This window comes from Dipodomys spectabilis, unplaced genomic scaffold (assembly GCF_019054845.1).
Source record: "Dipodomys spectabilis isolate Male_0828 unplaced genomic scaffold, ASM1905484v1 ptg000089l, whole genome shotgun sequence".
Lineage (NCBI taxonomy): Eukaryota > Metazoa > Chordata > Mammalia > Rodentia > Heteromyidae > Dipodomys > Dipodomys spectabilis.
In genome coordinates this window covers 7,714,981-7,737,456 of record NW_024870766.1, presented here as the reverse complement: position 1 = coordinate 7,737,456, position 22,476 = coordinate 7,714,981, and the positions used below count along the sequence as shown (strand labels likewise).

Genomic DNA, 22,476 nt, shown 5'->3' with positions numbered 1-22,476 from the left:
CTTCTCACTTTAGTAGTTTCAGATCCTATAGCTTTTCAGAGAAGGGCTGTAATCCATTCTAGGAAAAGGAGATGCTAGGAGGATGGTTTATGATCAGGTTACAGATTGGCACAATTCTCATTGGTTTAGCTCTTTTATTTAAACTACAAACCAATGGTCCTCTGAAATCAGTTTTCTGACATAAAGGAAATATCAACGCTTCTAATTCCAATTAACCAAAACCTACAACCTTTAAACAGAAAATTCCTTTAATGGATTATTAATAGTAAGAAAATTCTAGCACTAAAAGCTTCCATGAGATATTTTTTCAAGGAGTGAGGTATGTCCTACCTAAACATGTAACCAGGGGCACCCTCTCCAGTGTCAGGTCTCAGTAATCTACTCTAGAGGTATTCTCATGCCTCAAAATCCCTTAACTTTAAATAGATCCATAAATCAGGCACTGCAGCTCATGCCTGTAAGCCTAGCTACTCAGATATCTGAGAAGCCAACTACTGAGATCTGAGAAAAGTTCAAAATCAGCCTAGGCAGACAAATCTAAGAGACTCTTATCTTCAATTAACCAGTAAAAAGCTGGAAGTGACGGCATGGCTCACATGGTAGAGTGATAGCCTTGAGCATAGATGATAGAGTATAAGACCCCAAGTTCAAGCCCCAGTACTGGTAGACAAAATATAAAGAAATATATCAATATGTAAAATTGACTATCATCTCTAAATGCAATTGCTTTTCTAATAACATATATAAATAAGAAAAGACTATATGCATATATAAAGAAAGGTTTTATTATATAAAAATGAGAAAGCCTTAAAAAATAATTTTCCTAGTTTACATTCATGCAGTAGCTTTAGCTTCTTTAGCTGTTAATTAATATAAAAAATGAAGTCTTGGAGTGAAAATTACTCAAGAGAGTATCTGACACTTTTTGTATCTGTGCAGGTAACTAAATCATTGAGGGGTAATTTTCTTCTTGAACATCTCAGTAGATGTCCATATCTCCTGCAAAGACAGATGATGTATTATTCTTAATAGTTTACTGACCTCTGCTGTAGACAACTGCAATAATAATATCAATGATAATACAAATAGAAATTAATTTTCTTTTCAATTATTTAACCCCAGCTTGGGTTTTACTTCTTTCATTTGTGATCCTAAAATGAACTCATCTTCACATATTAAATCAAAGAAAATCTGGCAAGAGCACAATCTCTACCCAGTTACTCTAAAAGTACACTCCATCTTAGTGTTTATGCAATGAGTTAGATGTAGAGATTTTCAAAAAATGTATGCCCTTTAGGACTTCTTGTTTAGGGTCTGCAAACCTGGGATAAAATTCCTACCTACCACAAAATAAAACTGAGTAGGTTTTAGATACTCTGAAGACCTCTTCTTCATATCACCAATGTTAAATGCTAAATGTAAGCAATACATTTGTTGACTTTAAATTGGTTAATGAAATCATCTTCTCACCCTCATCCCAAGGAAATTAATTTCGCAAGGAAAAAACAAATAACCTACATATTAGCTTCCCAGTAAGAAGGACCAGGAACCATAGGAAGCGGAGCTCTCAGTAGACATCAAATGACACTTGCCATAAGGATCTTGAAGAAGCACATAGATATATGATCCACCACTCTGAGTACCTGGAGACCCCTGCTGGTCAATGAATGTACCAAGAAATTCTAAGCCACTTGTTTCGCCGCCCCCCCCCCCCCCCCCCCCCCCCGCTTCCTGCCTCCCCCCCCCCCCCCCCCCCCCCCCCCCGTCCTCCCCCCTCTGCCACCGTCACCTCCTTTGGGAAGAAAATAATGGCAAAAGTCGACACAAAAATACTATGAAATATTTTTAATCCTAGGAAGGATTTGATTATTAGTAACCAAAGAGGGGAAAAGTCCACAATCATAAAATTCAGTCTTTTAAATAAAATGAACATATATCAATTGACTGAGCATTTTTAAATGATATCATTTATCCATAGAAGACGTGTTCATCTAGTGGAAAACTGATTTAAATATATTTTTGACAGAGTGCTAGGAGATGTTATAGGTAACAACTCAATAAAATATTTAAGGAATCAAAGTATGCCTTTTAGAGAAAACAACAAACAACATGTTTTCCTATCACTTGAGGAGAGGGATAAATAACAAATGTCAATTAAAAGTCACAAAAACATAATTATTTTGCTTATGCCTTTCAACATGTCACTAAGTTTTGCAAAGGCTAGACATATAACTAACATGAATTTTATAGCCAGAATTGGTCTGAAGATCTTCTTCATGATATTTTCTCTCATATTTCTTCAGCTCTTAGAATAAAATGGCAAGCCACTGGAATCCAAGGGAGGGAAAAACAGTTCTTTTCCAAAGATAGGACTGTGCTGACAAAATCTACTCAATATCTAAAATTAGAAATAAAATAAATTCTTCAATATCAACTACATTTTGAGAGAGTTCATTAAAATGTAAGGCATTTTTGACACGTCAGAGATTTTAGTCCAGTGACAAGAGAAGAAAGAAACTACCTGGGAGCAAATCCCAATTATCTCTATGGCTTGGAACATACATGTTGAGCACAGCAGAAGTTGAAGAGAGATGTGACAGGTGACTGCAGAAACTTCCTGACTCTGTCCAGCCTGTACAGCTTTACCAGGAGTCCACTGAACAGGTGTATTTTCATTCTTCTGGTTAAATTTTGATCAAGATGGAGAAAGACCTGACAATACTCTGTTAGTGGGACAAAAATGAGCAATGCCAAAATAATCTCTTCTTTAAAAAAGATTCAGTAAGTTAAGTGCAAAAAAGTTTTATGCTAAGTAACATTCTCCTGAAATTCCACAACAAACAATATTATAATTTTACATATGTCTGTATGTAACACTAGAGGAGTACACAAAACAAGCATTCATCCAAAGATAGCAAAATGAGCAGTGTTTTACCCACTGGCCACTGAAAACAACTATTCATCTTCTCTCTCTTTCCTCTAATATAAAGACAATACCACCTACAGAATCAAACATTACAAGATATACTTCATTGAAATGTCTGGGGTAAAACATTAAACAAACTTTACTCATGTGCCTTGCGTCTCTCAGCCAATCACAAGTCTTGTGAAAAATCCATAAAGATGACTTCTTATGGAAAATAAAGCAGAGCACCTTAGATCTTCATTGGCCAGGATAGTTCCTTCTGTCCCAGTTTTAAAACAAAGTTGACAGAAAATAGGTCAAATCCACTTTCAGACTTCTTTCAACAAATAATGTCCAAATCATGCTAATACCAGTAACCCATCATTTTAAAAAAACACATAATTTTATGGATCATTTTAAATAAGAACAATGCATATTTTATAACTGTTTATGATACAATAATTTTCTTATTATAAATAGAATTATATTCATTTTTGAAAATCAAATTGTTGCCTTCTTGGCTTAAAAAATTAAAGCTTCCAACGAAACCATACTTCTTGAAATCATGTAGTAAAAACATTACCAAATAAAGCCAGGTAGCGTGGCACAAAATATGATCCCAACGCTCAAGAGGCTGAGCAGGTTTAAGGAGATCCTGACTACATAACCAAACCTTGTCTCAAATAAATAAATAAATAATCATATAACTTCTGGTTCTTCACAGGAAGGAAGCATCTCACTGATATTTTTCTGGAGATTTCCAAATTATCCCACTGTAGTTGCTCAATGACTCAATATATTGGTATAGTAACCCTTACTTAGGGACAATCATCACACATTCTATACATTCTACCTGATTGTGCAAGTGCTTTTCTCACTAAACTTTTCCGCTCTCTTCATCTTCAAATGCCACACAAAATGTATTTAGCCATTAGACTTCTATATTAACAGATAGTTTGTGTTAATAGAAAGCCAAGACTTCTCCTTTCCTGTTCTGTTTATTTTTTTAAGATTCCCTCAAATTTTCAATCAAACTATTTTTACCAGTTCTAACAAGGCTGAAATTTCAAGGCCATAATAAATTTTAATAACCCAAGCACATGCTAACACTCCCTAAAATATTACAAATAACTTAGCCTTCTGAAAGAAGAAAACATACCCTACAGGGGAAAAAAAGAAAATTTTATTGTCTTTATCTATTTACCATTTTAATAGAAAAGATGTTTTCATGTCTATTGGAAATAAATAATGGGAAATGTTTTTCCAACTCTTTCTCAAAATACAAACAAAGACAAGACATAAATGGGATCACAAGGCATATGCTCACATCTGCCCTCCAAAACACACTTCTTTTCGGTAGACAGGATAAAGAATAAAAGTTACCCATAAATTATATGGCATGCATCAGCAGCGCACTGGTGGGCTTGAACTGGGTTTTCAGTCATGTGTATATACAGACAAATCTCTTCCTGAGTAAAGCTACATCTTCAGTTGAGACCCAAATCATCTGTTTCCCCTTATTTGGCAAGGTACTCGACCATGGGATAAGGCAATCAATATCTCTACCTCCTGCCCTTTGCAGCATCATGGCCTCTTTGTGATCACCAACATGACAGGTGTCAGGACAAGCCCTAACATATGGTCCAGTGAAACCAGAGAGCAGGTTTCTCTATTCTCTGAGTCTGAAGTCTACAGCACTTGTCTTCATATATTAGGAGATCTTGAGGATTTCAGTTGAACAGATTCAAAATGATCTTCTTTATCCTAAAGAAAAGGTATTAAACAAAAAAAAAAAAAAACAAGAATCAATTCACCGAAATTCAAATAAGATTTTAGGATCTTATTTCTCCAGAAGGAAAGTTCAAAGAATCATTTTCATCCATGCACCTGCCAGTTGCAATTAGGATTTTACATTTAAAGTAAGGCGACAGACAAAAAACAAATAGCATGGCTACCCTGAAGCGTAGTTTTGACGTCCAAGCGACAAGACAGACAGATCCAAAATAGAAGCAAAAACAGAAGACTGCAATGGATATCAGAAGATGTAGCTTTGATTCCTGTGAAGAAGCAAAACACTGAGATCCTTCCTGGGGACATATGTGGCTTTGGGACTGAAACAAGTAACCTTGACATGCTAACTGTGAGCAACACAGAACTGACAGAAACTAAATAATCTCAAATTACTGACATTATTTTACGTTATCTTATGATAAAGTTCTCAAAATAGCATTAAGTTATTTTTAGTAGCATATACTGAAAAATAAGAACACAAACAGCAACAATAAATAACACTAATAAGACATGAGAGCATTTGAATTCACTGATACATTTCAGGACATTAATCTATTGAAATAAATTATTGTGTTAGTGGAGAACAATAAATAGAAGGCAGGGTTTCCAAAATTATTAATTATTAATTATTAAACTTTGAAAAAGCACTCTAAAAACTTCTGGAAACGCAAGACAAAAGAGAACAAGGATTATTTTTAAAAAAAGAAAATCAAGACTTAAGTATGTAGCTTAGTGGTAGAGAACTGACTAGCATAAGCAAGATCCTGGGTTTCATCCCAACCATGAGGAAGAAGAAAGGAAAGAGGCTAAGAAAGGTAGAGAGATATTAATAACTTTAGGGTATCTGACATGAGATAGAAAGGAAATCTGATTTTTGTGGCTGTTCCTTGAAAACAAATTTGAAAATAAAATCAACGTGATCTTGATGGAAGGGAAAGCAGACACATGTTGGTTATCCTCACGGTAACATTTGAAGGAAAACACTGACAACCCTTTATCCAGTCACGTTGGGATCATGGGGTTTTCCGTGCCACATTGTCAGCATTCCTGCAGAATCTTGCTCCTTTGCTGCTGAGGCAGTAGAATGTACACATGAGCATTATGGATATGTTCATAATTAGCCAAGCAGTACCACCAATAGATTGGAATGTCTGAAAGTAGAAACTAGAGCTCCTCATTTTTTTAATCCCAACACTACAGGTAAGTTGTCAATCCATGGATATGAAAATATATAAAAATACAACATTGTAGGGGGAAAAGCCCATGATTAGAAATCAGGAGGCACAGATTTCGAATTCCTAGCTAGTCCTTGTGGACTATAAGTGAGCCTCTACAGATTTCAGTTCATAGGATTTCAGTTCATTCTCATGTTGAATTAGGACATGCACAAGGCAGACTATGGATGCTCTAAATTCCAGAATCTATTCCCAAGCTCCCAGTAGCTCATCACTCCTGCCTTGGCAGCACTCCTTATCGATGCTCAAGACATCTCCTCTTACGCTTACCATACTAGGTAACCATGCACATCATGCACACATGAGATTCCTCCTCCAATCATCTAATGTCTAAGATAAGAACTGTTTCTAATTTGATATAAAACCCAAACCTCGCAAAGCAACTTACAGTTTCTCATGAATGACAACGGAATAAACAAATACTTTTGTTTCTTTTAAAAAACTGAATGGTATTTTTCAACTTCTGGAAGAAATACATACATAAACAGATATTTTTATATGCAATGCAGCATTGGGAAGATTCATAGCAAGGTATGGATTTTAGAACACAATTGGGGATATGTAAGAAATCTCTACATGATACAATAAAAACTTAGAAGCATTTTTGGCCAATTGTGGCACCTGAACTTCAGGCCTGGGCACTGTCCCTAGGCTCTTCAGTTCAAGGCTAGTGCTCTATCACTTGAGCCACAGTGCCACTTCCGGCTTTTTCTGCTTATGTGGTGCTGAGGAGTCAAACCCAGGGCCTCATGCATGCAAGGCAAGCACTCTTCCACTGAGCTACTTCCCAGCCTCCTCAGAAGCATTTTTGCTTTTGAAATCATGCATAACAAACCTTGACAAAGGCAACACACAATAAGACCTGTACAATGCTAGACACAGCAGCTTTATTCACAGTTTAAACACTAGAAAAGACACTGAACAAATAAACACATTTAGTTTATCCATGCAACAGAATGTCATTCTTGAATGAAAGAAAATCTACTAATCAACACAGCAAGATGGATGAGTCTCAAAAACACGTTTTCAGAGTGACAATTAATTGTACAAAACACTACATATTGTACAACTGTGATTATATTAAGCTCTAAACAGACACATACAGTTTAAAAGACCATCAGAATAATTTAATTGGGGGGATGAGGAGTTGACTCTATGCTAAAAGACATGAAGGTACGTACCAAAGGTGTCACTAGCATTCCAAACCTTGACAGAATTTGGAGTTTTACAGGTATTCACACATTCCAAAATGCAGAATTGTAAGAATACTTGTGATTTTATGTACTTCACCTTAAAATGTCTAACTCATAAATTATATGTGTTTTAGAGGATGGATTTGCATTGAAGTCCACCACTTGCTCTGGAACATCAAATAGTGACAGACTTTCCAAAAAATAAAGGAAAGTAGAAGAAAATGGTTACTAAACCATGTCAATAAACTCTTTTGTTACTTGTCTGTCTTTCTGTAAATCATTTGGATGTGCATTTTCTTCTCTGCTTCATTCTACTTTTATCTTGAATGAATATGCTGGTGATTTGTATCTTTTAAGTCAATGATGACAAATGTCAGTAAAATGTGTTTTCAAACAATACTCAAGGTCTTGCAGTAATTTGGCAACAGTAATTATGCCAGAGCCAACTAAAGTGACAGCAGCTGACAGGTTGCCTGAAATGCTTTTGTCATTATTTTGTTTTCTGTATGAAAACTAATCTTATAAATAAACACAAGAAGTATGGGTGAGCATGGGATAATTTTTTGTTTTAGAAAGTTATAAAATTGTCTTTGTAAAAAGTAATATTACTCAATACTTCACTTGAAATGTATTAAAAGATACTCATTCAAATACTGTACATTCTTATTAGTTCTCTTACTCCAAACAGCTGCGGTTAATTGTTTTCTATGCAAACACTAGAATCAATATGTATCTAGTAGCAATATGATATTTGTTTTCACTTACTCTTGGAACTAATGACACATGAGCACACAGTTATCCAATTTGTTGAAGCCACAAAGTCACACAGTACTCTGTTACTTTGACATATGAAAATTTCTCATGTAACTAATTTGTTCTGTATAAAGTTGCTTCTACTTTTTAAGCAGTTAAAATGGTGCTGCAGTATGTATTCTTACATTTCTATCATGTACTTCAAAGAATATTTCTGTTGGACAAATATGAATTAAGATATAAACATGTTGAATGGCAGAACTTGCAGGAAAAAAATAGGTTAAAATGATTCCTAATTATAAATGCTCAGAAACTCCAGATTAAAATTCTATTCTCACCTTTGTTGCCAAAGATTTCAGTTTTCTCAATAGTGACTGTTTATTAGAATATACAATTTCTTCTTCATTATCTTCTCCTTCCATAATAGCACAACTGTCTGCAGCTGGGAGCTCACATTCTTTTGAATTAGTTGTCATAATTAGTTTGGAATATTTGTACTCCAGTCTAGGCAATAAATACAGAAACAGGAAATTTATCCTAATAATAAATGAGTACTCATTATAGGTGGTCTTATTCTAGCTCATCAAATTGTCTTATAATTAATTGTTCCACCAACATATTTCCATCACCTATGGCCAGACATATACTCATTTACCAATTACCTACATAAAATATTTCCCAATTTCCCAGTATGTCATAGAATCAGTTCAATGCAGTCCATTTTATCAGTTGCTTTAAAGGGACTAATTTGCCTAATTAGGAAGGTTATTTGTAAATGAATAAAAGCCTTAAGGCCTGAATATGTCTCCTTAATTTATTAATATGTAGATATCAAATCACTATTATGTTTTCTAGAGTTTACATACAAGTGACATGATTTTTACTGTTACATTTTTATACTTAACATATTGTTTCAGATATTTCCATTGTCCCTACATATTAGAATATAAATTCCCCACATCCTGAGGTGAGAATCATAGTAAAATAAATTCAGACCATGTAACAGATCAATACACATTCAGGTATTATACTCAAGATTCAACCCATATTCTTGGAGACTTGTAGTATAAATGTGTTATTTGCTTATATACTAAGTTCATGTCCTTGCAAATATCTTCCCACAAGAAATTTAGAAAAAGAAAAGATAGAGAAAAAAAAGATAGCATGCAGTTATAAAAAGGAAAATAGACCCAGAATAGCTCTGCTTTCCAATCTCATCTCTGCTGCCTAGGTAAATTGCAGTTTTCAGTTTGCTTTGTTTTATAATAAATGAGTCTGAATCTATGAAGTCTGATATCCCATGAGCTTTCTATTACCTAAATGATAATCATTCCTCTGCTTGCTTTTTCAAAGGCCTTTCCTGTAACTCCTTCACCGGAATAAATTTCTTGTGATTCTGAGATGATCTACTGAATACAGTAATTAAGCCTAAAATGTTCACAACATAAACAAAGCCCCTAGTTCTTAAGTGATCATTCCAATGAGGTTTACTTACTTCTGATTCTTTTTCCAGAAGTAGCAAGTGAGAGCCACCAGCAAAACAGCTGTGAAAGCTCCCACACCTGCTCCCACTTTGAGCCAAAAGTCAACTGTTTCACATGTGGACAATTTTTTCTCAGGCAAAGCAATGCCTTTGGTGCACCATTTAGGTTCATTCCATACATATAAGGTTTCCTTATAAAAATGAAAAATAGGAAAAAATGAGACTTAGGTTCAACTGTTAAAGCTAGATTTCTTATTGGGTCAATTTCTTCTGTAGAAGAAAAAACAATTGGTTAATTCTTATTCATCGTAGGCATAGAGGATTATTCCAAATTAATGTAATGAAATCTACGGAAAGAAGGGATAAAACGCAGAGAAGAGTATGTGAAGTCATAAAAAATGAAATGAAAACGGTATGTGAAGCAGTTGAATAAAAATGATTAAAAAATGGACCCATCTTTTATGCAGTTTTCCTCAAATTTGTATAATCTCTTAGTTCTTAATCATGTTTTTGAATGAAAACTTAGATTCTTGATTTAGCATTAATTGGAATGGATTTCACTCATACATCATGGATACATATTGACCCAACAAGCCACTTCCCTGAGAAGAGAAGAACCTGATTCCAGGGCACGTTGGTTTCACCAGGCCTAGTCAAGTTGGGTGTCTAACATGAAAATAAGCAAACAGATCATGCCCACATGCCAAATCATGGAGGACATTGTTCTAGGTCACCAATACATACCTATGCCGGCATTCTTGCCTTCCCATAATGGGTGAATAAATTCCTTTACGGCAATATTTCCCAAATACCAAATCACAATTAACCAGCCACCAATTAAAATCAATATACTGGGTCTTGAATAGCAATTTTGGAATAAATAAATCAAGAGTTCAATGTGCAATTCAACACACAGTGATCCATAGCAATTTGCATGAAGATTAAATGACCCAGAGCTCTGTAGAAGGACATTAGTGGTTGAATTGGTTTTAGTCCATGACAACTGTAACATTTTCATAGAGCAGATGAATTTTGTTTAAGATAGGTCATATTTGTATAAGAATGATGAGGTGGGAAATACAGAGGCATACTCAAATTCAGTTGTTGTATCTCTAAGTATAAATTATGACAATGCAGAGAAAAATGTCAGCTCTAGTCAGAAAATGTTGATTACCTTCAAAGTACATTCTATCAAGAAAAAAGAAGATTGTGCAAGATTTTGTTTTGACTTTACCACATGAATACCACCCAACGAAAAGGCAAAGATCTAATGTCTAGTGACCACTTTCTAAACATCTTAGAACTTTAAAATTACACAGAGATTAATAAACACAGAATGTTTAACTTTTCAGTGGGCTCCTCAAAAGCTAGCAAAGAAAAAAGAAATCAAGCAACTGGGAAAAATCTTATTCATTCTATTCATGAGAAAACCTTATCTGTTCATCTGTCCACATATCATTCAAAATAATAAAATGGCTAACACTGCAATCTGAAAGATTAATCCCCCCACAGCATGCAGGGGGATTAAGATAACTTTGATGATAAGTTTTAAAATATCTCTGTCAGTGATTATGCAGCTTCGCTGTGCATCTTTACGACTTCATGACTTTAGCTATAATGCTTAATATTCACTTGAAACCTAGTATGGATTTTGAGATGCAATTTGATAAGAACACATTCATTGCAAGTTCCATAACTCTTTGTTTCTATAAGCTATGCATGGAGGACTTAAACTTTATAAATTTAACTTCATATACCTCTGTGTTTCATATATTTTTAGAATTGGGGAAAGTACATGTCCTGTCAACATAAAGTGAAAATGTATAAGGAATGGCTCAGAAAAAAAAGGAAGAAAGGAACTGTATGATTTTAAAAAGTAAATAGACCTATTGCAATATGTTGCAACTACTATTTTTTTTTCAGTCAGGAGGTTTTCGTATCCAAAGAAATCCACCACTGATATATTGGGAAGCATGGCAAAAGTTGTTATTTCAACATGACATCTATGTAGATGGGTGTGAGTATTACCTGAAATCCTCTCTTACAGGCTCCTTCAATCTCATGAAAGTCATGTTCTGTGCACAGAGGGCATGCTTCAACACTTTCCCACAGGAAGTAGAATGTACATCCATCACAGGTACCTGCTGGACATTTGCTAAAATGAAAAATGAAAAGTAACAGCTTTTATAATATATTCAATCTGGTCATATCAACCCTTGAGGCCCTGCTGCATCCTGGGGAACATGTGGGTGCCGAAGGAAAATAAACCCAAAGGAGATGAGAGAGTTTTCTGTACCTGGTTGGATGCCTGGAATAAAAAGATAGCAACAGGTATTATGAAGATGTGAAGACTCTGAGGACATTATACTCTGTGGAACATGGGAAAATCAAATGATACAGCTGCTTTGGAAGAGTCTGATAGTCCTTCAAACAATTATTAAATCTGTCACTGCCATTTGACCCAGCATGTCCATTCCTGGGAATATACCCATGGCAAATGAAAATTTATGTTCACAGAAAATCCGGTACATACGTGTTCAGAGCGGTGTTAGACATAATAGCCAAGGGGTAGGAATAATCCAAATGTTTGTCAAGAGATAAATGGATTCATAAAATGTAAAATATCTACACAATGGAGCCACACTTGTAATCCTAGCTACTCAGCAGACTGAGATCTGAGGATTGTGGTTCTAAGCCATTCTGGACAGGAAAGGCCATGAGACTCTTATCTCCAATCAAAAATCTGGAAGTAGAGTTGTAGAGTTCTAGGGTTGAACACAAAGCTTAGGAACAGCACCCAGGCCCTGATTTCAGGCCCCAGGACAGGTACACACACAAAAAAAAATCCATACAATAGAATATTACTGCCCATAAAAAGGAATGCACAAATAACCATACTAAGTGAATAAAATAGGCACAATATCCCACATATGACAATAATGCTACCCTCATGGAAGTTCACAACAGGAAAGTCAGAAAGATGACTGCTTAGGGCTAGAAAGGAACACCTAAAGTGCTCAGGTTTTCCTTTAGAGGTGATTAAGATGTTATAAAATTGACTACAGAGATAAGTTTTATATGTGTGTGTGAATAATATAAGCAAAACACTGAATTTTATGCTCTATATGGGTAAACTGTATGATATACAAAGTATATCTCTACAAAGCTATTTTAAAAATACTAAATACAGAAACAGATTATACTCTCTGAAAGTTTCTTAGTAGCCATGATGTAAAAGATGAGTCTACAATATTTAGTCAGACAAAATGGGAACAAAAGCAAAGAAACTAGCATAAAGAGAGCTAATGGTAGGATATTACAGGAGGGGTCACAGTTGCTGAAGCTCCAGAACAGGGCAGTGAGTACTCACAGAGCAATAGATGTTGAGAGGCCTCAAGTGATAAAAAGTTGTAGTTTCTGTTGAAGGGAGATGCCTTAGTGACAGAATGACACATAGAGGCTGGGGGAAAATATAAAAAATTTTAACACAAACAAACCAGCAAACCAAATCAGCCGGGCACTAGTGGCTCACACCTGTAATCCTAGCTGCTCAGGAAGCTGAGATCTGAGGATTGGGGTTCAGAGCCAGCACGGGCAGAAAAGTCCCTGAGACTCTTAACTCCAATTAACCACCAGAAAATCAGAAGTGGTGTTGTGGCTCAAGGGGGAGAGCACTCGCCTTGAGCTGAAGAGCTCAGGGACAGTATCCAGACCCAGAGTTCAAGCCCCATGATCAACAACAACAACAAAAATACTCTAAAGAAAAAAATCAAAATGGAGTTCTGGCTTGAGTGGGAGAGCCTAAACCTTGAGCAAAAGCAGCTCAGGAGCCGTGCTCAAGTCCTGAGTTCAAGTCCCAGGACCAACACACTACACACACAATTCTAATGTGAACAAACCCGCAAACCAATCATCAGGTAAACATACAGCTCACTAATACAAATGATTTTGCAACACTGGCAACTGCTTTTGCCACTGCCGTTGATGGAGAGGTTTAGATACAAGGTAAGGACTGCCAGGATCCACATGTCAGGCAGAGCCTGAAGGGAGATTTTCTGGAAACACTGCTTTCTCAAGGGTGGGCTCATTATATCAATGTGCCTCTTTCAATTTAAAGACAGAAACACCGCATGTCTCAAAATTAGCTTGCTATTACTGGGTAAAGAATGCTTACTGATTAAAGTCAGAAGCTATGTGGAAAGTTTCTAGTAAGAATAACTGCTTTGTTCGTGAATTCATTAACACTAAAAGAATGTCGTTGTCTTCATTTATCGACCATACTTCCAGCTCACTTCAGACAAATCATGTAAATATAGGTTTCTTCTGATAATGGTTTTAGACCTTGGGTGGTGCCAAATGCAGGACTCTTGAAACACTTACCAGCAAATTAATAGACACAAAATAATGAGAATCAAAAATCAAATTTCCTAAAATTCTAACTACAAATGCATTTTTAATGAAACTATATTTTTCAGTCTATCAACAAAAAGTCATAGTTAACAAATACATTCTAAGACACCCTAAAATATAAAACTAAAGAAACTATGCATCTTTTCACCTGTCAATCTTCCCAGAATATGTAGGCTGTAGACTAAGTACATATGGGTTGGATGTAAATAAGAACAGCCTTTCTTATGACAGAAGACCTGGGGGGGAGGGGGGTTGTTTGGTCAGAGCTAAGAATTATGGCAAAACATGATTCTGAAAAAATAGCTTAACCCTTATCTTCATTGATTATATGTAAAAAGGGAGTCATAAGCCAAATACTGATAGCTGACACATGCAATCCTAGCTATTCAAGACACTGAGACCTGAGAATCGCAGTTCAGAGCCAGCCCAGGCTCTGTGAGTTGTGGCTCCAAGTGATAGAGCCAAAGAGCTCAGGGACAGCACCCAGACCCTGAGTTCAAGGCCTACCGAGTGCAAAAATAAAAGGAGTAATAAATATTTTCAGACTAAGAAGTTTGAAAAGAGAAGAAGATAGAATAGATAAAAGCCATGTCACAGAAAATATTATCCCTACTTTCTAGGTTAGTCAAAGCATCTCAAAGTTATTGTTTTTAAAATACTTGGTGGCTGACAAAAATATCTCCAAAAATTGTTATTTGCATAATAATGATTTACAACCTTAAAGGTAATTATATTTTTCTGTTCACTTGGTAAAAAATAAAATCTCTACCCCCAGGCCATTTTCTGCTTTTTTTCCAAACAACAAAAGGATATCAAGATATACTTTTGTAAACTGCTTTGTTAAACGGCAACTCCTTTGTACAACTACATAAGGTAATATAAAAAAAAAATTTCAAAAGGCTTATAAAAGGAAGAAAAGTGAACTACTTACCATGAGAAAACTAAAAGAACAAGTGTTAACATTTGGCAGGGGGGGAGAGGGGGGGAGTACTTAAACCTCTTGAGAGAAGACTCCAGTTAGAGTAATACTTCTAACTGGGCATTGAAATAATTGTTTTCCCACAAATGTTTCAACATTTTCTCCTCTCTGCCTCAGTTTTTCATTTATCAAAATTGAATACCTACCCTATTGGATTCACATGGTAGATTTAATGGATTAAATAAGAGAACAATTTTGGAAAGTTTAAAGCACTGCAAAAATATAAAAGACTATTAACAGCACACATCTCATCACTTTCTAGAGAACTGAAAGAAGAAATGCAACTAAAAATTCAAGAGATTGCTGTAATTTATAAGGCTGTCATTGAGTCTCAAAACATCACAGTGATTCAGTACTATTCTTTTAAAAGAAACTTAGATTGAAAGGAGTTTAGAATTGATTTATTTTTTTAACCCCATGAGTCATTTAAAATGTGGCACATTCCAATTTGATCCTTTGTTATAAATGTTTCCATTTGAATCAAGTTTTCCCTGTGAAGCAAGGATGTATGAAGCAATAACAATTTCAGTAGCTCTCACTTATAAAATTAAAATAGCAAGGAAAATGCACCAGAGGAAAAAAATAATAATTTATTTTATCAAGTCAGAAGATAAAAGCAAATAGTAAAATAGAAACATGCATGATTACCAAATATTTGATTTTTTGTTAACTATGTACACCACTACCATTTCTATGTCCCCCTTTAAAGTTGAATGCAGAGATCCTACAATTTGCATTTCCTTTATATTCTGTGGGTTACTAAATTGTCACAGAAAGTAGTGAACAAATGCATAAAGAGGAGTACATGGGGAAGGATGCAAACATAATCCATAGCTTGCAAGGCTGGGATTCTTCAGGATGTGTCCATATTAGACATATGTTAGAAATTCTAGGTAGGCAAATGACCAATTGAAAGGGTAACTGTGTGGACCTGATGTTATAGATAAATAAGGAAAAGACTTCCCAGTTTCCTTACTTGACTTCTGATACTGTCTTATGAATGGGTTGGCATTGATGATGTATAGGAATTCAGAGGAATCCATGTGTAGGTCTTAAATACCATAAAAGGACCCACTTCTTGGGAATATAACTAGACAGATCACCAAACTATTTGAATCATCTTTTAAATAAATCATCTCTTCTAAAGCAGGGTCAACTTGGTTAATATCATGAACTCATGGAGGAGAATCTTTTCTTACAACCTAATGCCATATCATTACTTGTTTATATAGTTTATAAGTTAGTGTTAGTTTGGTTTCCAAAACGTTACTCAGAATTCAAAGTTGAAAAACATAATCTACACTGCCAGTACTTTTATTCTACTAAAATATTTTCAGGAAATACTGGGGAAAGGCCGGTCTTGGATTCCTAGAACATTTATCATGTGGTGTCAATGTACCAATGTCACATGAGGCTTTTGTGGGCTTTATAGAGCCCCATGTCAGCGTACTCAAACTGTTACCCTCTGGCCAGGGTGATGCTATCTCTAATCTGCCATTGGTGATTTCTTTCAGCTTTAGCATCACAAGAAACTCCACCTTTCTCTGCTGAGGATGTCTTTTCATGGCAAGAAATACTTTTTTGTAAGATCCATAAAACACCACTGTACTTTGTTTCAGTTTTTTTGGAAAAGTTGAATTCACTTATAAGTATGTCTTACTCTATTAAACTGCTATAACAAAACACACTAAACTGAGTAACCTAAAACCAGCAAGAACATGTCTCAAATTTCTAGAGGCTTGGAAATCCAAGATGAAAGTGCCAACAGATTCAGTGTGGAGTGAAGGCTTGTTTTCTCTGCTCCATAGGCATTGCTTACCTTGCTGTGCTCCACCCAGCAGAAAGGGCTAAGTAGCTCTCTGGCTTCCCTGAGATCAGGGTGCTCCTTCCTCTAGGATTGGCAGAGCCCTCGTGACCTAGTAACTCTCAGACTCACTGCCTTCTAGCAGCTTGGTTTTAGAATTAGATCATGTTTTTACAACCAATTAATTTGGGGAGATACCCATGTACAGAGTTTGAGCATACTTCTTAGAACCAGGAATATAAAGTTATATAGACCTCCTGCAAGAACTTCCCTTTCTAAGGAATCTGGCATCTTGAATTAACATAAATCAGCATCTGATTAAGATTATAGCATCTGCAGATTCTATATCTTCTTTAGTGGAAAAACAATGCCATTTCCCTTATCTTAAAATTGATCCTAATACTTTATCTTTTGTGATACCGTTATATCATCTCTTAAAATTACTTATTAGTGGTTATTATAATAGCATCAGCTAGTTCATATTAGACATCTTTCCATTGATTGATCACAATAGCTTCTAGTGATTTATGTGTATTCAAGATGCTTTTATATGTTCTACAGATCTATTTGGTTTCAACATTTTAGGTTGTATTGCCTTTTTAATTTACCAGGCACAGATTTCGATATGAACCTGTCCATAATATTATATAGAGAAAAGATAACAAAGAATTCATTTAATCATCTTTCTCTGACTGCTAACAATTTAAAATGAATAAACTTTTTGCTAGAATTCTACAAATATAATATTAAATATCACCAAATACTATAATATATCCCCAGTAAATCTAGTGGTTTTGATGTAAAGACTCTAAATTAGAGCCTGTGGCATAAGCTCCTGGTGTATTTAAACCATGAACACTATCCGGACAGAGCTATAAAGCATCTCTCGTGAGAAACAGTATTTTCGGAGGTCACACTGATAACGAATTTGGGCTTTCAAGAGGTTTAGGCAAAACAATTTCAGACTGATTTGTAATGTACTTTTAAGCAGCTAAATATAAATTTGCAAGAGAGAAAGAAAGACAGATACAGGTGACACTTTTAACTTTAATTCATAGTATTCATAAAGACAGCTTGATTGAGGGAAAGTAACTCATTTAAAAGAAAGCATGAATAACTCATAGGTCAGTTGAGTTATGAACCATGATAAGTTCACCTCTGCTTATTGTGCTTCTTTGTAAAACTCTGTTCATGAGGAATTGGAAGGCAGAAATGGCAAGAAGAAAAGGCAAGATGGCATGAAAAGAGCAAAAGACATTAGAAAATCATTCCATCTTGACTGAGCTGTTAGATGTCTTCGCACCCCAGGGCCTCAATGCTTCCGACTGTGTGAAATGAGTGGGTTTAACTCAAGGACCTCACAGATATTACTACCCTGCTATTTCAGAGTCAAAATGATTCCCTTTGCCTGCTTTCTAACAGTCTTTAATATAACCTTCATGCTAAAATTTCTCACATCTTTGCTCTTTGGATAGACAAAGAGCTTACCCACTACCTAAGATTTTGATTCAAGATTGATGAAGCCTGGCAGGGGATCTATTTAGGGATATTAGCAGTTTCTTACATTAGCAGTTTATTCTCTGCCCAAGGAACACATTTCACTAAAAATATCTCAAACGTCCATTCCAGTTGTTAGACTTCATATACCACAGACACCATACTGATACATTTTCATCTAAAATGTCTCACACCCTCCAGAATTGTGAAATTAGAAACCAGTCCAAACAGACAGGTTGTGGTTTCCAATTGCAGCGGAATAGGCAGCCTGCACAATGTGATGCTCCCTCCCTCAAATTCACATGTGACGGGGGGGGGGGGGGGATGCATATTGTCTCCCCTCCCTTCTTAAGACATCATTTTCCAGGATCTAAGGGTCTTTTGAGAGTTTCCCAGGAAACCAAGATTCAAAGCCTCTATCCACATTACTACTGCTGAAGTCACATTCTTGGCCAAGAAGGAGAATTCCTGAGGGTGGCATCCTTACACTGCTGTGTCTCCCTGAGACTTCTTGGTCAGTAAGAAGCCTCTCAAAGCCAAAAGCATCTTTCTCTCTTCCCTGGGGACCTTAAAGCTTCCAAAAATGCAAAACAAGCCCCTTCAAAAGTATCTTGAGAAATCTGGCTATGTCAACATTTCTTTCCTATTAGCAGAAAAATCTCTATTCAGCCCTGAAGCTATTTTAAAAAAAAAAAAAATCTAATTATTTTAGGACTCACTGCTGTCTCATGTTCTGATCCCAGAGCTCCCCCTTGTGCCCTGATGGGAAATTGATTCAAGAGAAAACTAAAGGTCATTTGGACTGTGCAGATCAAGTAATTCCTTACTGCTGTTATGTATCCACTTCAATTACCTTCCCAATTCCAATTAAAATTTTATCAAGAAACACATGAAGGACCCCATCCTGAACACTGATCTTTTAACTTAGTGTTTTTAGTAAACTAAGATGCAAGAAGAAAAAAAATGAGAATTGTAGGGGGGAAAAGGAATAAGTAAAATTATAGGATGCAAGTTAAGACAAATGTTTTTCAAGTTTAAATATGCATCATAAATGACATGATTTTTTGAAAATATTCAGATGCTCAGCACTACGATGTTCTGTACATTTCAAAAATCAATTTTAAAAATAGATGCCCAAAGGTATTCTGCAAAGAGATGAAGTTTCCAAAGTGGCAAAGATTGCCAGAGGTCAAAAGAAAAACTTAATATTTTCTTCCACATTAGGAAAAATTTAGTTGCCAACTGCTATCATTTAAACTCCCAAGACTGTTTTCAGGAAATGAGTCTTGGAGGAGGGAACAGCAGGATGGAGAATAACGCGAGGAATTACTCTGATCAAGAAACATTGAATGAACTGTAAGAAATGAAACAAGGTTTTTATTCCTTTGTTGCTGTTATAGTTTTCTGTAGGCTTTTGTCTTGTTTGTAAGTTTATCTGTTTGGGGGAACACAGAAATGGCGGGACAAAGGATGAACAAATGTGCAATGATAGTCATTAGACACTGCTGAAAATTAACTATACGACTTGTTGGAAGGGAGGTCAGAAGGGAAAAACTTGGAGAGAGCCAAGAAGAGGTGACATTGTTCAAAAAGAAATGTACTCATTACCTGACCTACACAACTGTAACCCCTTTGTACAACACCTTTACAATAGCAAGAAGTAAAAATACATTAAACACTTAGATGGACACATTAAATTGTAACCTCTTGTATAGCCTTTTGAAGTTCAGAAAGAAAGAATTATTTTAAAAAATAAAAATTTGCCTGGATGAGTCAGACAATCATTTGTTTTCCAAAGGTCACACCTCATATTTAGAAGCACCTTTAGTCAGAGACCTGGAAAGAGACTCAGATAATTCATAGATGGTCTGATAAAGACCCTCAAAGTACTATCGTCAGTAGGATGAGCACCTGAACTCAAAGCTACTAGTGGACTATCAGAGACTGAGGAAGACCTGTGCTTTTGTTGCTGGAATCTTTGAACATATCTTTTTCATAAAGGCAGAGGTTGGTGGAAGAATCCTCTCTCGTTCAAAAGCATCTGCCTCTTCCTGTTCCTCTCACTGCTACCTATTACCTCTTATTCTTGAATCACATTATTCTCTCACCTTGAATAGATAAAGAGAAAAATTAATTCACAGATCTATGTGAACCACAGAGAAGTACTTGGTGGGAAGTGAGTGCTACAGTGGCTTTACACCCCAAAATGAACCGAAAATACTGTGATGCCACTGGAAATATTTTTAGGATACAAAAATACTTTAAGCCATGCTTAGACTAGGAGTTTCAATCCACACATAACATGGAGGAGATAAATAAAAATCTCTCAATGGTTATTGCAAAACTGGTAAAACCAAATAAAATCCATTGTTTTCTTTTTTTAAATGTATATTTTTGCATTTTGATGGAGGAAGATATGTAAATAAAACTATGATTGAAAGGGATCTTCATCCTAGTGAGATTTAAAGTAATCTACACCTTGAAATATACATAAATGAAGAAATTAAAATCAGGACACATTTATTTAAACGTCCCTCATGCCATGAAAGCAAGTCTTTAAGTTGAGTTTCTTGAGCCCAGAAAATGGCTTGTATTCTCCCTCAAAAATGGCTCGTGTCCTCCTCAAAGTAGGCTGTATTAGTCATATAATAAGAGCCAGTACCTCAGTGCCAATCAGTCTACTGAACTAAATTAGACTTCATAGATCAGTCTTGCCTTAAGGATTCTGCTACCATTAATCAATAACCTGAAGAACTAGTAATGAATCCTTAACATTTCACCCAGAATGGTTTGTCTAGACGTATACCCTAGGAGAGTTTCTACTCCAGTTCTCAAGGAATGGGAGGCTAATGGGTCAGGATACTAGCTGGAGTTATTTATATATTGCCTATACTTTCAAGAGACTTAGCCACTCGAGGCAAATGGAACAAAGAAGCATCATGAAATAGTCTGGAAAGTACTAAGATTGGGTAAAGCCTATTCTATCCATGCTTCTACACATCTCTACAACAAAACTTATACATTCATTTGTCCTTCTGCTTTTTCCCTAAGAAGTATGTCTTTACATAGTAATAATCTGAAGAGTTTTACTTATATAACCAAATATAGAAGTGGAATAATAATCCCAAAGAAAAATAATACCTGGGAACTGAAATCACACCCGCTCCAGATTTAGCAGGATTACACCTCATTTTCACAGCAGTTGACCGACCATTAATGCAAGATGTTGTAGTTGTGGAAGACCTATTACAAAAGATGTGATGTTTTAAAAAAAAATATATTGTATAGATTACAAAGACAAAAATATGTGTATAATTGCTCTCATGTTCTAGAAGCTAGTGAAAAAAATGTATTAAAGTTCACTAATTTAGAATTTTCATGCAAGGTTAACAATATCACTAGGTAAGGCTATATGCAAAGTTTCTAGGAAAACTATTAGAATTTTAGCCAAAATTATAATCAAAATATTTTTAAATAATAGAGATCATTTCTCCTTGGCGTGATGTAGGAATTAGAAGTAATTACTTCCAAGACAATGAACTAGAATCTCTTTATTGCCTAATTTTAAAGAATACATGTCTTTAAAATATGTATTGAGAGAATTTATATCATGCTTTCAAAATATACCATGTTTCTTTTTACTAAATCATTTAATGGTCAACATTTTCTGTTTCTGTTTTAGGAGATTTTGTGCCAGTACTTGAATTCTGGGGTTCATACTCTCAGTGAGCTTTTCCACTCATGGCTGGTGCTCTAAAACTACTGAGATAATTTAAGATAACAGTCTTAGTTTTTGATTGCTCAGGCTAGTATTGAAGTGTGATTCTCAGATCTTAGCCTCCTGAGTAACTAAGGTTATAGGAATGAGCCACCAGAACTGGTAAAGGCCATTTTTAATTGTTTATTAAGCACAAACTATTATGCTAAACACCCAGAGGTGACACAACTTTCTTGCCACTAGGAGCTTGTAGTCCAAAATGACAGAAAAAAATCTATGAGGTTTTTATATGCAATATAATCAAGGGAAGCAGCATCTTCACTTACCTATAAAAGAAATTCACATCTGGTATTTGGCTTGGTGAAGCTGGAAACATATCTTCTCTTATATTAATGTGTTGCAAAGTGGTTTCAACAGTCACTCCTAAATGACATTTACAAAGGAACCATTCAGCAATATGGGAAAAATAGATTTATTCAGTCTCTACTATTCTGAGTAGAAGATAGCTTTACGTTGATGACTATCATTTCAGAAGAAATGTATTAAATCAATACAAATGGTGTAAAATAAAAAGAATTTTTTTAAAATCTCCAGAATAGAAAGATACTACTCAGCTAAGTAATTTCACCTCTCTGGATCTTATTTCTGTGTAAAATGCACACCGCAATTTAGATGGTGTTTAATTTCCCTTCCACTTCTACAATTTTG

General features: G+C 35.4%; 1 protein-coding gene across 1 annotated transcript in view; it reads right to left on the bottom strand.

Annotated features, from left to right (window-relative positions):
• Positions 1-3,892: 3,892 nt before the first annotated feature.
• The window catches only part of Elapor2 (endosome-lysosome associated apoptosis and autophagy regulator family member 2), a 149,432-nt gene continuing 130,848 nt past the window's right edge, over positions 3,893-22,476 (bottom strand). Inside the window, exons 17-22 of the mRNA XM_042684677.1 lie at positions 22,095-22,191; positions 21,192-21,293; positions 11,389-11,515; positions 9,373-9,551; positions 8,216-8,381; positions 3,893-4,669 (exon numbers count right to left, since the gene is read on the bottom strand). Of these exons, the coding sequence (XP_042540611.1) occupies positions 4,610-4,669; positions 8,216-8,381; positions 9,373-9,551; positions 11,389-11,515; positions 21,192-21,293; positions 22,095-22,191 (731 nt within the window). The 3' untranslated portion in view covers positions 3,893-4,609. The remainder of the gene's footprint in view (positions 4,670-8,215; positions 8,382-9,372; positions 9,552-11,388; positions 11,516-21,191; positions 21,294-22,094; positions 22,192-22,476) is intronic.